The sequence below is a fragment of the Nelumbo nucifera genome, chromosome 7 (assembly GCF_055504915.1).
Source record: "Nelumbo nucifera cultivar China Antique chromosome 7, China Antique-T2T, whole genome shotgun sequence".
In the NCBI taxonomy this organism is placed as follows: domain Eukaryota; kingdom Viridiplantae; phylum Streptophyta; class Magnoliopsida; order Proteales; family Nelumbonaceae; genus Nelumbo; species Nelumbo nucifera.
Genome location: NC_142655.1, coordinates 38,873,408 through 38,891,382, shown reverse-complemented (window position 1 = coordinate 38,891,382; position 17,975 = coordinate 38,873,408). Strand labels below are relative to the sequence as shown.

Below are 17,975 nucleotides of genomic sequence, written 5' to 3'. Positions count from 1 at the left end.
AATTGCAATTATTAATATTTTTACAAATAAAAAATAAAAGCGGTACATTATAAATTAAATATAAAATAATACATGTATTATATAAAATATAATTATATATTATTTATTTATATATATATATATATTAATTTATCGAATCAATGACACACGACCCAAAGGCAAATGCAGGTTGATCTCTTATTCGATTTTTAAAACATTTGTCTAAACATATAGAATATTCACTATGGTGTAATTTAATAAATTAATATTATATTATTTAAATAATAATATAATAAACCAATAAACTAATTCCTATTCTTAAGCTATAAATCAGTATTTAGTAATACTTTAATAAATATATTATTTCTTTTTATAGTTGGGCTTATTTGGCATCAATTTAACTTTTAATTTTTATTAGACTTTTTATATGATGTAAACATCAACAGTTACAACTAAGCTAAAGCACACTTTTTCTTTCATCTATTGTTCTTACATTCAAATTCATGTTATAAAATTAAAAAAAAAAAAATAGTCGAGAGAGATATTAGAAGAATCATATTAATCTTAACTCTTTCCCTTTCCATTTGCAGGCCACATGCTAGTATTTAAGTAATTGAAAAAGAAAACATAAACGTGTGAAAATTATAAAAAACTTCATTTTCATTATTTGCATATGAAAAGATCAAAACATATACAACGAGCAGTCGGCGCGATAAACGCGCCATTAAGACCACCAGATAGGCCCTTGAGACGTCCATTATCCCCTGGAGACCTTAAACCCTTCGTTTCTTGGCCATGGAAGCTTGTTGAAAACCAGAAGGTCCAGAGCAGGGCATCCTCTCAAATGGTGCTTCATCCGCATCGCCCTCTCCACACGCTACTGTCCTCTAACATCCTGATGGGTTCCAAGAACTTGCTGAGAAGCGCACCTTTTACAATACCCATCTCATTTTCCCGCCTGCACCATTTCCATACCTATCGACTTCTCTTCTCAACAAGCCCACCAAAACCCATCTCTATATTTCACCATCTTATCGTAAAGAAATCTGGATTCTGCTATATGTCTTACGCCAGGGTTCCCAGGCCAGGTATACGCTTAACAATCATTCTGTTTTTTCCTCAGCTTCTGTTTTTTCATCCCTGATTATCTTTTTGTTGCTTTTAAGTTCACATGGATTACCCAGAAGAAGAAACGATCGACTCAATTCGATTAAATGCTTTAAAGAAGAGATTGGAAATGATAGGGATTGACTGCACTAGTTGTAGACCTGGACAGTACAATCATTTGATTTGCCCAAAGGTGCATACAGTTAAACTTAAGCTTTGCTGTTCTATTACTGTTATTTTATGTTTCGGACCGTTCTTCCTTTGTTTAATTGATTTGTTTTAACTATAAAAGCTTTAGCTATCCGGTCTCTTACCATTCTCATTGTAAAACACAGAGGCAAGGAAAGAAAACAAAATATAATTACGTTATTGGATGAGTTGATTAAGATTCCCTGGGCTTATGATTGTACACTTGCAGTAAAGTTTGGTAGTTGGTTGAGCCATAACTTCTGAACTGTTATATTATATATTTATTTATTTTTTTGGGTGGTAGTTGGGCTGGGAATGGAGGAAGAGGGTGTTGGGTGAGTTGGGGAAGCACCATTTGTGTGACAGTTTTGTCATAGTATGAACTGATTGAGCTGTACAATCAAAGTTTCTTGGGTGCAGGGTATCTTTATCGATAGATATTGTGCAATTGTTGCTGTAACTATGGTTTTATTTGGTCTTTATTCCATCTGAGCTGTACAGTCAATGCAACTCTTGTCTGAGGTCTCTTAGATGAAAGTTAGATCAAGTGATTCTCACCAACTAATCAGACTTCCATTTCTCCTCTTTAAAAGAGTACTGTCCCTAGACTTCTGGTCATTAAATGGATCTGAGTACTCGGGTAGTTAGGGTCATCTGATTGTCTAACTTCTGGCATGCCAAAGATTTGGGTGACACATTGATACAAAGCATAAATTTTGGTCTCATGAAAAATTCTCTGTCATAGGCTCTTCCTAGTTCTTGCTAAAAATCTAAAAGTATTTAGTACCAGAGGCTTGCCAATGTTCATATTAAAGCTTCTCTTTCTGATGTAACATTGGTGTTTATGTCATCATATTTTCTTTCATGATAGTGTGAAGGTGGAGACTCAATGGAGAGGAGCTTATCACTTCTGATTACACAAGATGGGTAAGTTTTCTTCAGTGTTTCTTGCCCCTCTAGTGCTCTTTTTTAGTACATGTTTATTTGTATACTTCTGGTGTTTTAGGGGTTCGGCCATGTGGACATGTTTTAGAGCTAAATGTGGATGGAGAGGTGGCGCCCAGGTAACATGATAATTTGGAAGATTATCTAAACTATTTTGGTTTTTCAATGCTTTGATTATGTTTCTGCAGTTTGCCAAATGATACCCAATTTCTTTTCAGGCCTTTCCAGATGGGAGGGCATTTGGTGGAGCTAATCTAATTCCAAAAGTAATGCCCAAACGAGAAATATCAGAGGAGAGTCTTGGGTTAGAACCCTTGTGTGATGAGGTAGTGAAGCCTGACATTTATATCAACTATATTTATTGAGAATGCTATTTACTAGTTTGTTTTTGATGTCATGTGGTATAAAGTTTGGGTCAGAACCCTTGTTTCATATATTGACTTTTCCTTCAACTGAACTGATTGAGAATGCTATTTATTAACCTGGTTTTGATTTTTTTTACTTGATAACAAATAGACTTCTTTTTTATCAAATTAAATAGATTACAAATACATATATACACCCACACAAATGAGTTCAGATTGTCTCCCCATAAAGTGCACCCCACATGTGCTCCACATGCACATCTCGCTGTGCATTGGGAACATCTCCCGTACTTGTCATGGGGAGATGTTCCAATGCATGGTTGGGATGTGCTGTGGGGCGTGCTCTGTAGGAAGTCCATCAGAATTCCATACAAATATACAACTGGTGTGGCTAGCACCCCATGAGACAACTAGCACTCGCTTAGCCCCCACAGCCACTATATACACTTTTTACAAACCCTCATACAGTCATACTGAGGGATTACACCTAAAACAACTGATTCCTTGTTGCTTCTTGCTTAGCTAGGCTATCAGCCAATGGATAAAATCTCTTCTCTCTCCCTTATCTTTCCTCTTTTTTTTCCCTTACAGTTGTGCTAAAAAAATTGTTCTTTTCCCACCCTTTGTTTGGCTAGTGTATCAGCTAAATTGTTAGCAGTCCTTTTAACTCATTCAAAATTGACTTCCATATCTGTATGGAAGTGAAACTTCTTATGGATCCTCCAGTTCTAGCTTCCTTCACAATCTCTTGTTGATCCTCTAGTTATAGAAATTAATGGGTTTCCTAAACTGCAGTTGTCAAAGTTCAACTTGAGGAACTTTTCTGGAGGGACTGGAAAAGCTGCTGAGATCTTCTTTCTAGAAGAACATGCAGCAATCAACCAATTACTTGTGATATCATCCATGACGAAGTCCCTAAACTCCTTTAGTGTTTTACCTCAACTAGCCACAACCACATTTAAATATACGTTTTGTATTATAATTTCTTTGGATTTTGGTGCCTCTCTAGTTTCTTTGTTTCCAAATCATCATCCATGCCTTATCCCAACTATATGGGGTCAGTTACATGAGTCTTGTTTCACTAATCCATTCTATTTAAAGCCATATCCACCGTTAATTATTAGTGCTTAAATTATTTCTTACTACTTCTACCCCGTCCTTTTTGGTCTACCCCTAGCTCTTCTAGCCCTTTCCACTTGTAACAGATCACTTTTTCTAGCTGGAGCTATTGGTTGTCTTTTATGCATGTGACCAAATATACAATCCTCCAGATAGTACACTTGTAACAGATCACTTCTTCTAATTGTAACAGTGTGGTAGAGGAATAGAGGGCTTGTTGCGAACTACCACCATCCAGATTGTAAAATCCTCCAATATGATACCTGCCACTAGTCATTTTCCTCGTCTTGAGATCCTGGAGAACACAATAAGAAGGGAAGAATGAGATGGAACAGTTCAAGGTTTTTTGTTAATTTACTAACTGACATTAGACTTGTTAGATAGTATATGCCCTTATCTCCAATCAGATTGATGTACAAATCCATTTATTGTAAATGAATAAAAGTACATAATTGATTCATGTTATATATGGTGTGTTTCTGTGTAATTACCCTTAAATTAGACACTTATGAGACTTGTGTTAGTTTAAAATGTTTTAGCCGTTGGAATTTGGATAGACTTGGGGAAGTTTATCCTGCCAAGGTTTACACTGATGTGTTGCTAAGAAGGTTGGCATAACCTGTCTCAGCTGCTAGGGTTAGACTCAAAGCACATGCAGTGTGTGTTTGTTCAAAACCCTGAACCCAGACCAATTTCTAGTTATGCCTTGGACCATGGAGACTGGTGGGCAAAACTGGAAATTTACACCTAACCCCTAGATTCGATTATGGTAGTGCACAGGAGTCAGATTGGGTTGTCTTTGATGTGCCAATCAGTGAGATCCTTCAGTGTCAAAACCTGGGTATGTTGAGGCAGTCTAAGAATTCACTCGAGTGGGTGATCAGCCCCTTTGTTAGACAAAGTGAATGATCGGGATTGCACTCTCTCTGATGGAAACCAAAACTGTCGGTAGTCGATTTCAAACTTGTTTGAGATTTTTTTTGCAAAATATATTTATATATATATATATAAGAAAAAGTTTGCAAAATATATTTATTTTGTTTTGCAAAATATATTTACACCCAACTCCTACACTCGATTATGGTAGTGCATAGGAGTCGGATTGGGCTATCTTTGATGTGCCAATCAGTGAGATCTTTCAGGGTCAAAACCTGGGTATGTTGGGGCAGTCTAAGAATTCACTCGAGTGGGTGATCAGCCCCTTTGTTGGACAAAGTGAATGATCGGGACTGCACCCTCTGATGGAAACCAAAACTGTCGGCAGTCGATTCCAAACTTGTTTGAGATTTGTTTTGCAAAATATATTTATATGATAATATATGTATTAAGAAAAAGTTTGCAAAATATATTTATTTTGTTTTGCAAAATATATTTACACCTAACCCCTAGATTCGATTATAGTAGTGCACGTGAGTCGGATTGGGTTGCCTTTGATGTGCCAATCAGTGAGATCCTTTAGGGTCAAAACCTGGGTATGTTGGGGCAGTCTAAAAATTCACTTGAGTGGGTGATCAACCCCTTTGTTGGACAAAGTGAATGATTGGGACTGCACTCTCTCTGATGGAAACCAAAACTGTCAGCAATCGATTTCAAACTTGTTTGAGATTTGTTTTGCAAAATATATTTATATGATAATATATATATGTATTAAGAAAAAGTTTGCAAAATGTTTTAATTCCTGGGATCCATCCGAGCAAATTGTGCAATACTGCACATTGTAGCCAGGGGAGAGGTCCTTCTCTGTCGGGCAGTGTTTAATCATTAAGGGTTGAGAGGTTAAGTGTAAGAGATCATTTATGGCTGTTTTACCTGATGGGCTATATTTCACTTAAGTCCATTGTCTTTGGGCTTTCATAGGATGGCTAGACTCAAGGATCATTTAGTGCAAATGTTGGGCCCATTAAGAGCCCATGCTGATGGACTCGGGGGTTCACTGTGCTTGATAGTGAATTCGGCTAGACTTTTTCACAGAATCTGGGTTGGACCCATATGGGCTCATGTGAGGTCATTGTTGGGGTCCCACGCCATACAAAGAGAGCCAAATAGGCCAACAACTAATTAGGTTCGTGAGCCACTTGCTTAATGGGCCTAAAGCCCATGATTAATAAGATTAATCAAGTAGTCACGTGACAGCTTAAGCAGTCATGTGACTTGGGCAAATATGGGTTTAGATTAGCCACTGGGGTAAGAGGATAAGCCTTATCCACTTAAAGAGTCCAAATCCAAATAAAGATTTGGATTAGGAGCCTCCTAATTCGATTAGGAGTGGTGATCCTTAAGGTTTAAGAACAAAGAGTTTGATATGCTCCAAATAACTCTGCTTTCAGCTCTTCCTCTCTGTTCTTGCCACCCCAGAAACCGTAGTTCGACCTCCAGTTCTTGAACTGATAGAGATCAGTTCTGGTATCTGATTTTTGCAAGAAAACATCAGATCCAATTCGTGCTCACCACCCTTGCTCGATCCAAGTTGTTGGATTGCAGTTCTTGCTGAAGGAATGTGTTGCTGAATCGGTTTCAGTGGAAGTTGGTTTTTGTACCCTCTTTGGGCATGAACTACCACTTTGGGAGCTACACTTGTGGATTCCGTATGAGGTATACTTCTCCCATTCTTTTGTTTTCAGATCTGGTCCTGTTCGGTGCACAAACGTGTTAGACAGTTATACCCTTAGCTCCAATCAGATTGATGTACCTTTTGACATTTATTGTAAATGAATAAAGTACATAATTGATTTATGTCATTGTGGTGTGTTTCTCTGTAATACCCTTAAACTGGACACTTATGAGACTCGTGTTAGTTTAAAATCTTCACAGTCGTTGGATAGATCTAGGGAGATTTATCGTGCAAAGGCTGACACTGATGTACTGCCAAGTTGGTTGGGGTGGCTTGTCTTAGCTGCTAGGGTGAGACCTAAGGTACAAGTAGTGTGAGTTTTCTTGAAACCCTGAATCGGACCAAAATTCCATCATTGCTCTGGACCTTGGATATAGATGGGCAAAACTGGAATGTTACACCTGACCCCTAGACTCGATTATGATACTGTACTAGGTGTCAGATTAGGTTGTCTTTGATATACCAATCAGTGAGATCCTTAGAGGGGGTCAAAGCCTGGGTATGTTGGGACAGTCCGAGAATTCATCTAAGTGGGTGATCATAGTGACAGGATCAACTCCCTTTGTCGGACAAAGTGAATGATCGGGGATGCACTCTTTTTGATGGAAAACTAAACTGTCGACAGTTGATTTCAACCGTTGAAACTTGTTTTTGCAAAATATATTTATATAAAAATATACATATATATTATGGTTTCAAAATGTTTGCAAATGGTTTTAATTCCTGGGATCCATGTGAGTAGAGAGTGCAACATTGTACCTTGCAGCCGAGGGAGAGGTCCTCTCTTGTCGGGCAGTGTTTGATCATTATGGGCTGAGAGGTTAAGTGTAAGGCCATTGAGGGTAATACCTGATGGGCTAATCTTGCATCTGCACACAGTTTTTGGGTTTTCATAAAGTGATTGGACCCAATGACCATTTAGTGTAAATGTTGGGCCCATTAAGAGCCCATGGTAACGGACTTAGGGGTTCACTGTCTCCTACAGTGAATTTGGCCAGGCTTTGTAACAAAGGCTGGGCTGAACTCATGTGGCTGATGTGTAGGTCAATGTTTGGGTCCCACGCCATATAAGGATAGCCAACTGGGCAATAGGTTAAGAGGTTAAGTGAGGACATAGACTTAATGGGCCTAATGACCATTCGAACTGGCTTAATAAGATTAATTAAATAGGGGGCAGTTCTGGGATTTGGATCAGTAGATAGGATAAGGGATTATCCTTATCCACTTAAAGAGTCTAGATCCAAATAAAGTTTTGGATTAGGAAACTCCTAATTTGATTAGGAAGGCTGATCTTTATCTACAGATAAGATAAGGGATTATCTTTATCTCTTAAAGAGAGTCTACATCCAAATATAAGATTTGGATTAGGAAACTCCTAATAGGATTAGGAGATCCTCTCTTAAACTAGGGTGTAATTATTCGTTCCCTCCTGAAAATATATGTGCATGTGATAGGGAGATTCATATGATGAATTCACTAAAGGCCTTCCATCATTAGTATGAAGGTTGACTATATTGGTGGGTGGGGATGCACCATAAAATTGGGCTATCCATCTGCTAATGCAGTTGGCTGGATTGTTTCATGAGATGATAGGAGCGTCATAGACCGATGTGGGAGGGGCCTATCCTAAAATGAAAGACTCTTTCACGGTACCTTGGCGTTCACGAACATGATGGGTGAGCACTTACTGGACAGGAAGGTTTAACCTAAAATGGCTATGAACCTTGTTTGACAGAGGCCAAAGGGAAAACTCATAAGATGAGTGGATGAGATCTTTCACAGAAGGTGGTGGGGTTATGCAACCGAAACAGTTGGTTCCATGCACCCTATGTGATTTCCTACATTTCCAGAGACACAACTGTCTCCGTCACTGAGATTGGAGGGAATCTCAGAGATGCTCAAAATGGAAATGGAACATAAATTAAAAGCCATATCTATGTGATGACATGAATCAATTAGGTTGTGGATTTACAAATCTGCCTTGCCTTTATCAGAAATGGCAAACGGAAACTTCACCAAACTGTTGGATGACAACAAACACAAGGGCCCTAATTATGCTGACTGGTTCCGAAACCTTATGCTGGTTCTAATGTTCGAGAGATTGGACAAAATTGCTAAGAACCCTGCCCTGGATCATCCAGGTGACAGGGCTTTTGAGGCTCGACGAAGAGAGTATCAAGAATGGGAAGATAAAAACTCTCTTGCCCGATGTTATATTATAGCCTCTTTAGATAATCCGATACAGCGATAATTCGATAAGATCAAAGTGTCCAATGACATATTGGATAGTCTAAAGACTATGTATGAAGAGCAGAACCGTTCTACTCGACAAGAGGTCTTAAAATTGTTTATGACCGCACAGATGACCGAGAACCAATAGGTTCATGACCATTGTCAAAAGATGATGGGTTATATTAATGAATTGGAGGCTCTCGGGTCAGGGCTAGACTATGACACCAAAATTGTTGCTGTCCTCAATTCCTTGCCTCCCTTTTTCAATCATTTATCATGAACTATAACATGAATAAGCTAAACGTTAGCCTTCAGGAACTCAACAATATGTTGCAGAGGGCTGAAGAACTGATTAAGAAGGATAAGTTGATAGCCATGCTTGTTGAAAGTGGCAAATTAGGCAAGAGAAAGCGGAAGGCTAAAAGGAAGGCTCAGAAGAAAAGTAGCAAAGCTAAAAAGCAAAAGAAGGATAAGGCATCAGATGCCTGTCACTTCTACAAGTAGACCGGTGGCCACTGGAAGAGGAACTGTCCTCAATTTCTGGAGACTAAGAAGAAAGGTAATTTTGAATCTTTTATCATAGAGACCAATTTGTTGGTCACTTCTTCTTCCTGGTGTATTGACTCTGGGGCTTCAAATCATGCGTGTAACTCATTGCAGGGGTTCAAGATAAGCAGAAGACTGAGTGACGGAGAAGTGACGCTCTATTTGGGAACTTTTGCAACAGTTGCAACTACAACCATAGGAACTGTAGAATTAGTTTTCAGAGAAGGAACTATTATACTTAAAGATTGTCTTTTCGTACCCAATTTAAGAAAAATTTGATTTTTGTTTCAAAATTGTGCGTGGATGGTTATTTTATCCTATTCAGTAATGTGATTACTATTAAACAGAACAACAAATTCCTCGCATATGGAGAACTTGAGAACGGTCTCTATGTTCTCCATCATTCTCTAGAAACAAACCATACCGAAACTACGTCGAAAATAATCCCCAAGAAGAGGATTCGTGATACAGTTAATCCCACGTGCCTGTGGCATTACCGACATGGCCACATTAATATAGATCGTATCTCAAGGTTGGTAAAGGTTGATCCTTTGGATTTTCTAACTATAGAAGATCTTCCAACCTGTGAACCTTGCCTTTAGGATAATGACGAAACGGCCATTTACCGGTAAGCCTGAAAGATCTACAGGCACACTTGACCTTATACATACAGATGTATGTGGTCTCCTGAATGTTAGGACACGTAACCAACATGACGTGTTTATTTCATAAACTTTACGATGATTACTCACGGTATGGTTACGTATACCTGATGAGACACAAGTCTGAATCTTTTGAAAAGTTCAAAGAATTCAGACAAGAAGTCAAGAAACAGTTAGGGAGAGAAATTAGGACCCTTCGATCAGATCGAGGCGGCGAGTATCTCTCTAACGAATTCATGGACTATTTAAAGGACAACGTGATAGTATCACAACTAGCTCCTCCTGCTACACCACAATTAAACAGTGTCAGAAAGGAAGAACCAAACTTAATTGGATATGGTCCGATCACTTCTCGTACACTCAGAGTTACCCACATCCTTTTGGTGTTACGTATTAGAGACTACGATATACGTGTTGAACCGGGTTCTAACCAAATCCGTTTCAAAGACTCCCTATGATCTTTGGACTGGTAAGAAACCAAGTGTAAGACACTTGAAAATTTGGGGTTGTCCGGCACATGTTAAAAGAACGAGTGCTGACAAATTGGAATCCAAAACCAACCGTTGCCTATTTATAAGCTACCCTAAGGGCTCTGTCCAAAAGAGCAAAAAGTGTTTTGCAGTCGAAATTCCCACTTCTTAGAAGAAGATTACATCCTGGATAATCATCATTAGGAAGTTGTTCTTGATGAGGAGAGCCCAGGGATAGTGGGAGATGTTCCACCAGCTCCAGAAAATAACCAACCTAGGAGATCTACCTGGTTTTCCAGGCCTCTAGTTCGTTTTGGCTATGACCAAGAAAGTTACTTGGTGGAAGCTACAACCAGTGAGGAGGATCTCTCGTGACTTATATGGAAGCTATGTTGGACATAGATTCCTTGAAGTGGGTAAATGCCATGAGAGCTGAGATGGACTCAATGAAGACCAATGGAGTTTGGACTCTAGTAGATCCGCCCCTTGGGGTAAAGGCAATTGGTTGCAAATGGATCTATAAGAGGAAGAAGGGCCCCGATGGTAAAGTTGAGACCTACAAGGCTTGTCTAGTGGTGAAAGGGTACACTCAGAAAGAGGGAATTGATTATGGGGAAACCTTATCGCCTGCGGCCATGCTTAAATCTTTTAGGATCCTGCTAACTGTCGCAGCATACCATGACTACGAGATTTGGCAAATGGATGTCAAAACTACGTTCCTGAATGGGGATCTTACTGAAGATATCTATATGCAGCAACCGCAAGGTTTCATAGCTGCAGGTCAGGAACACATGGTATGTAAACTCAACCGATCCATATATGGACTTAAGCATGCTTGTAGGAGTTAGAACATCTGATTTGACTCTACCGTCAAACAGTTTGACTTTGAGCAAAATCCGAATGAGCCCTGTGCTTACTGGAAGACCAGTGGGGATAAGGTTACGTTCTTGGTTCTGTATGTAGATGACATTCTACTCATTGGGAATGATGTAGGAGTTTTAACTACGGTGAAAGTGTGGCTTTCACAGCAATTCTCCATGAAAGATCTTGAAGAAGCCTCCTATATACTGGGTCTTCGACTCTATAGAGATAGATTGAAGAGGATAATAGGATTATCCCAGTCTACTTACATTGACAAAATAGTCAAGGGATACAGCATGGAGAACTCCAAGAAAGGAAATGTTCATTTCAGGCATGGAGTCACTCTCTCCAAGGGTATGCCTCCCAAGACTCCCGAAGAGATTGAAGGCATGAAAGAAGTTCCCTATGCCTCAGCCGTAAGGAGCATCATGTATGCCATGCTGTGCACTTGTCTTGACATTTCTTAGGCAGTGAGTGTGGTAAGAAGATACCAATCTAACGTAGGGCAGGAGCATTGGACCGCTGTGAAAAACATACTAAAATACCTTCGAAGGACAAAAGAGTTTTGTTTGGTATTCGATGGTAGTTCACTACAGATCCAGGGGTATACTGATGCGGATTTTCTGTCAGATCCAGATGATAGAAAGTCTACATCTGGTTATATCTTCACGATAGGATCGTGTGCTGTTAGCTGGAAAAGCAGCAAATAGGGGTCCACAGCAGATTCCACATCCGAGGCCGAATACATTGCCGCAAGTGAAGTTGCCAAGGAAGTCATTTGGATGAAGAAGTTCATTCAGGAATTAGGAGTAGTTCCATCCAGCACATCACCCATTCCATTGTTGTGTGACAACATTGGAGCCATTGCTCAGGTTAAGGAGCCATGAGACCACTCGAAGTCAAAGCACATTGAGAGGAAGTACCATGTACTGCGGGAGATAGTTGGAAGAGGGGACACCCTGATTCAGAAGGTAGCATTAGTGGAAAATGTAGCAGACCCATTAACTAAGCCACTGACATAGAAAGTGTTTGAGAAACACGTGGAAAGTATGGGACTCCGGCTTATACCCGATTGGACCTAAGTGCAAGTGGGAGCTGTTAGACAGTTATGCCCTTAGCTCCAATCAGATTGATGTACTTTTTGACATTTATTGTAAATGAATAAAGTACATAATTGATTCATGTCATTGTGGTGTGTTTATTTGTAATACCCTTAAACTGGACACTTATGAGACTCGTGTTAGTTTAGAATATTCACAGCCATTGGATAGATTTGGGGAGATTTATCCTACCAAGGCTGACACTGATGTAGGGTTCGCCCAACCTTCTTGTAGGGTTTGGCCATCCATATGATGGATCTCTCATTCCTTCAGAACGATCCTTGAAAAATGCAATTTTTCTAAAACTGGGAATACGGTTCCCGGAAGGGTAAAAGAAAATTTTTGAAATTTCGCCCAGCCATCTAGCATGGTTCAGCCATCTATATGACGGATTTCCCCTTCCTTCAAGACTAAAAAGGAAATTTTGGAACGTATAACATAGAGGGCAAGGTCAAATCTGAAGTTAAGGCTACATTCCAGTACCAGAAATAGATGTAGGCATCAACTAGGGTGACGGATTGGGAGGTTGGGGGAGGGGATAAGGATGCAAAAAGTTCTAGAGACCTAGTCATGTGATCTGAGGCCCTAGAATCAATAATCCGGGACTTAGAAGAAGAAACAAGATAAGCTGTAACTGATTTTGCTAAAGTTGCAGTATTAGTAGTGGAAGAAGAAGACAAGAGAATCTTTTCATACTCTTCCCTAGTGATAGAGATTAGAGACCATGTCCTTCTCCTTTCCAATACCTGAGGCAGTGGAGTCATCACCTGTAGTACCACCATCTTCTCCAACTACAGAATGATTGGCCCAAGTAGGCGGAGAACCATGTAGATCATCACTTGTAGCACCACCATCTTCTCCAACTACAGAATGATTGGCCCAAGTAGACGGAGAACCATGTAGATCATAGCAGAAATTAACTGTGTCCTTGTCCACAAAAAGTATACTCCCACACTACACTACCACTTCGACCTCCTCTCACTCGACGATCACCACTTTTGCTGTTACTACCCCTACCACGAATTCCACCTTTACCACCCCTGGTTGCATCTAGTGCAGACTTCTCTAAAATAGGTGAATTATCTGATGGGCTGTTAACTCTTCTGACTCTGGAAAAGACCTCTGATAGTGTGGGTATGTTACTTCTGCCCAAAATCTGTGCATGTAGTTCAAATTCTGACCTCAGTCCGGAAAGGAATCTGGTCACGTCTAGCTGATCTCTTTGTTGTTGTTGTACTTTGAGATCAGTTGACAATGGCTGATACGAGTCCAGCTCATTACATAAACTCTTCAAACTAGCATAATAGTCATCTACACTCCTGTCACCTTGCTGTAATTGAAAAGGAGTTGATACAACTAATAAATCCTAGTCACATTATCTTGGCCAGAATATAATTATTTAGCATGCTCCTAGAACTCTTTAGCAGTGTTAGAACATCAAATTCATGCTAATTTGTGGTTCCATACTATTCCACAGGCATGTCATAATCTGGGCATTCCCCTATATCCAATCATTATACCCAAGAACTCTTGAATCTGGCTTATTCTCTTTGATATTACTTCAATTTACCCCTAGTAACTGATGTCATCTATACTGCCATGGAATTGGGTGAATCACTTCACTTGACTTATTCTCACCACTAGAGGTTGCCATAACCTTAATAACAAAGATGATGTGCTATTTGGCAATGAAAAATAAAAAAAACAACTCACTTTTGGACCAAAAAACCACAAAAAATTGATAACGTATTAGTCCAAGAGTACTAACAGTATTGGTGCAGACTGTCAAAAAGCACAACACCACCTTCTAACAGCTAGAAAATCCCAACAACATAAATAGCAGATAAAAAACACACTTCCACACTACCTCCACCCACCTTTCAGTAGAAATAACAAGTAAACATCATACTAACCTATACGGTTCACCATCACACCCTCTTTGAACTGCCAATTAGAGGGAAAACTAGAAAATAACTGAAACCACCATAAACACTGCAACCTGAGGCATGAAGGCCTCCTTCTCTAGTGGCCAATAAGTCCTTTTTGGTCGCTTTCCTCTTCTTCAAACTATGGTGAGAGAAAAAGACAAGTTGACCTCTTCTCTGGTGTCCTTACCAGTCCAAGTTGATCAACCTTGCCCTGAGTATGTTACAGAACAATAGCAAAATAATAGGGAGCTAAAAGTGCTAGTAGGAGTGCTGATTCAGTTCTGGTTGAAGTAGAAGAGAAGAAGTTGAAGAACAGGGGCTCCTGCAAGTTAATGAAAACTCCTTGTCCCTCAACAAAGGGAGAGTGATCTCTTTCGTGCATGATAATGAAAACTCCTGGGACCTAGGGTTAAGGGAATCTGAAATGGGCATAGTAGATGATCTTATCTCCCTTCTTGGTACTGCTTTCTTGGATCCTTCTTGTCAGGATAGTAGAATTTGGTCGGTGTCCCCTTTTGGCTCCTTCACTTGTGCTTCTTTCTTCTCTGCTCTCCTTCATTCCTCGAACCCATCTTTTCCTACAAAGGAAGTTTGGTGTAATCCTGTACCCCCAAAAAGTAAGAGCCTTGTTGCTGGGAGGTGGTGCTCCAAAAAACCAATATCTTGAATAATTTACAAAAAAGGAGGCTGAATCACTGCCTCTCTCATGCTTGTTGCCTTTGCTTGGGAAACGATGATACAATTACACACCTTTTGCTTTCTTGTCCCTTCACTTCTTTTGTGTGGAATTGGTTTTCTTCCTTATTTGGCAATAGGTGGATCCCTCCCCTGGATGTGGCAAGCTTCTTTAACCCGAGCTTCTTCCTACTACCAAAGAAAAGGGGTAAAGTGATGTGGAGGGCAACAAGAGCGGCCATTCTTTGGTCTTTGTGTGAGGAAACAAATAATAGAATTTTCCAAGGGGTACAAAAATCAATAGAACAGGTCATTGACTGTGTAGCCATCAAAGTTATACACTGGTTGAAAGTTAGTGACTATTTAAGGACTTTTCAGTGGATGATATTCTAAGGGGGTGGTTAGTAGTGTCAAAGTGCTCAACCAGAGCTTGTATTTCAGCCTTATTGGACACCTGCAGCACAATATAGGGTAAAATTAAACTTTGATGGAAGCTCCTTGGGTAATGAGGACCCTCTGGAGCTGGGGGAGTTTTTAGGGATGGGGAGGGCAGAATGGTGGCGCTATTTTCTGGTCCCATAGGAGTGGGAGACTCTCTGAGAGCTGAAATTTTGGCTCTCCTACAAGGCCTTAGATTTGCCAAGCAATGGGGATTTCAGAACTTTGAAGCGGAAGGGGATACTAAACTGTTAATAGGGTGGCTGCAGACAAAAAGGTTGGGCGTATGGACTTTTAGACAACAAATAAGGGAAATGATTTGCTTGGCAAGGGATGATAGGGTAATATTCAAATGGGTAAGGAGGTCAGCCAACTCTGGCAGATAGTTTGACAAAGTAGGGGGGGGGACCTTCTGGGAAAATTTCTTTTGGGCTGTTTTGTAATTCTTGAAGTTGATTGGGGTCAACACTCATATGTTGAGTAGTTGACAGTGTATGATGTTTAATTGATATCTTTAGTGAAAGTTACCGTTTCCAATAAAAAAACGAGGTCTCCTGCAAGCTGAGATTGAACATGACTCATCTCAAACTGTTGCCCCACATTCTTTTAATTAAAAAAGACCTAAGGTTACATTATTACCCCTGAATAGAAAAGCAATTAAATAACAAAGAAATAAAAAATGAAACAAGACTAAAATACCCCTATGACTAGCACTTATAATTTAACACTGTTACTGATAAAAAAATCAATTTATCAGTGGTGGTTTGAGTAAAGAAACTTTTAGTAATAAAGAGATTAAAAAGGAGGATACAACGGGAGGGAGGGGTAAAATCTCTTAACCCTCCCTAAAAGTTTACTTCATATTACAAAGCTGCCCAGAAAAGAAGCTCTTCCCACCCCTTGCTTAGCCAAAGAATCTGCTAGGGAATTGGTACCTCTTTTACTCCACTGAAACTGAACTTCCATGTTTTGAGTCAAATGTTTAATTTTCTTTTTCTCATTTAAGTATTTCCACAAACTGAAGTCTTTCTTCTGCAGCCACCTAATAACAAGGCTCGAGTCACCTTCCACCACCAGTTTTCTGATATTTAGCTGCCGTGCTCTTTTAATCCACTGAAACTGAACTTCCATGTTTTGAGTCAAATGTTTAATTTTCTTTTTCTCATTTAAGTATTTCCACAAACTGAAGTCTTTCTTCTGCAGCCACCTAATAACAAGGCTCGAGTCACCTTCCACCACCAGTTTTCTGATATTTAGCTGCCGTGCTCTTTTAATCCCTTCCAAGACTGCCAGTATTTCAGCCCTCAGAGAATCCCTCCATCCAATAGGCCCCGAGTACATTGCAATAATTTGACCTTCTCCATCCCTGAAAGCTCCACTTATACCTGAAGGACCTGGGTTTCCTTTGCTGCTTCCATCAAAGTTCAACTTAGTGTAACCCAAGGGTGGAGGAACCCAAACTGGAGAAGGGGTAGCTTTCAAGGGAGCTAACCAAGCCACTTCTTTCCAGTTCTTAATGATATGTCCTGCTGTGTAATCTTCAAAAAGCTTCAAGGTCTTAACCCAATGAGCCACCCTAATGGAAATTACTTCAATGATAGCTTCCTTATTTCTTTCTTTTTAAGGAAGATTCTTTGATTTCTTTCCTCCCACACTGTCCAACATATTGCTGCTCTTACACATCTCCACAGAAATTTACCTCTCTTTTTTAACCCTCTCACTAATGTAACGTTAAACAAGCTCTGCACACTTGGAGGAGAGGACCACTTGCAACCACAGAGAGAAAAAAACTAGCACCAAATTTCTGATACAAAAGGACAGGAAACCATTAAGTTATAGCAGCTCTCACCATTCTCCTTACATGGGATGCACCTGTGCGGGGACAAACACCAATTTGGCCTTTTCCTTTGAAGTAAGTTGCAAGTGTTAAACTTTTCCAAGAATGCTTCCCAGCAGAAAGCACCCACTCTAGGAGGAATTGGTGTATCCCAAATTTCCAAGAGTGGGAAAGGGTGTTCGAAAGCTGGTTGGGTTGGGTTAACTCTTTGAAAAAGGAAGGGCAAGTAAAGACACCCGAGGGGAAAGGAACCCAAATTCTATTATCCCTTGTAGAGGGATCAATAACCACCTCATCTAGGATCTTAAGCAAATCAGAAATGATGTTCAACTCGAAATCTCTAAGAGCCTTTCTAAAACCCAAGTTCCAATCAGGAGCAGACAAAGTAGGGGATAGAAAGGTGGAAACAGGCTCATTTTTAAAACCCGAGGGAGAGAACAAAGCTGGAAATTGCTCTTTCAGAGGTGAGTTTCCTACCCAAATATGTTCCCAAAATTTCACAGAATTACCAGAACAAACGTCATACCTGATGAGTGGAAGGAATGAGGGTAAAATAGCATGGATGGACTTCCAAGGGGAAGCTCTTGTAGCCCTAGATGAGACTCCCACATCCCAGCCGTCCGCTGCTTGCCCATGGATACTTAGAATTTCATTTCCAAAAAATGAAATTATTAACTTGTTAATGCCAATTTCATTTCCAAAAAATGAAAAATGATAAGTATATTATATTGCTTTGATTAACAACTTATGTCTAACTTTGCTTCGCAATATCATGGGCAAATATTCTTAATAGCATCTCAGTTTAGCAAATTTTATTTGTTTTTGGTTCTTTTAAAATTGATTATGAAATTCCCATTTGGCATCAACTATTCTCATCTAGGATCTTTGGGCTGTCTATTTATGTCTTTTGT

General features: G+C 39.7%; 1 protein-coding gene across 5 annotated transcripts in view; it reads left to right on the top strand.

Annotated features, from left to right (window-relative positions):
* Nucleotides 1-433: 433 nt before the first annotated feature.
* LOC104587875 (toprim domain-containing protein) overlaps nucleotides 434-17,975 on the top strand; it is a 92,349-nt gene continuing 74,807 nt past the window's right edge. For 3 of the 5 annotated variants that reach the window (XM_088891320.1, XM_088891321.1, XM_088891318.1), the window contains exons 1-5: nucleotides 638-1,067; nucleotides 1,146-1,279; nucleotides 2,147-2,202; nucleotides 2,282-2,339; nucleotides 2,439-2,546. In XM_088891320.1, coding sequence (XP_088747446.1) covers nucleotides 653-1,067; nucleotides 1,146-1,279; nucleotides 2,147-2,202; nucleotides 2,282-2,339; nucleotides 2,439-2,546 — 771 coding nt within the window. In that variant the 5' untranslated portion in view covers nucleotides 638-652. Of the gene's footprint in view, nucleotides 1,068-1,145; nucleotides 1,280-2,146; nucleotides 2,203-2,281; nucleotides 2,340-2,438; nucleotides 2,547-17,975 lie in introns of all 5 variants that reach the window. The other 2 variants (XM_010245631.2, XM_088891319.1) reach the window with 2 other exon arrangements.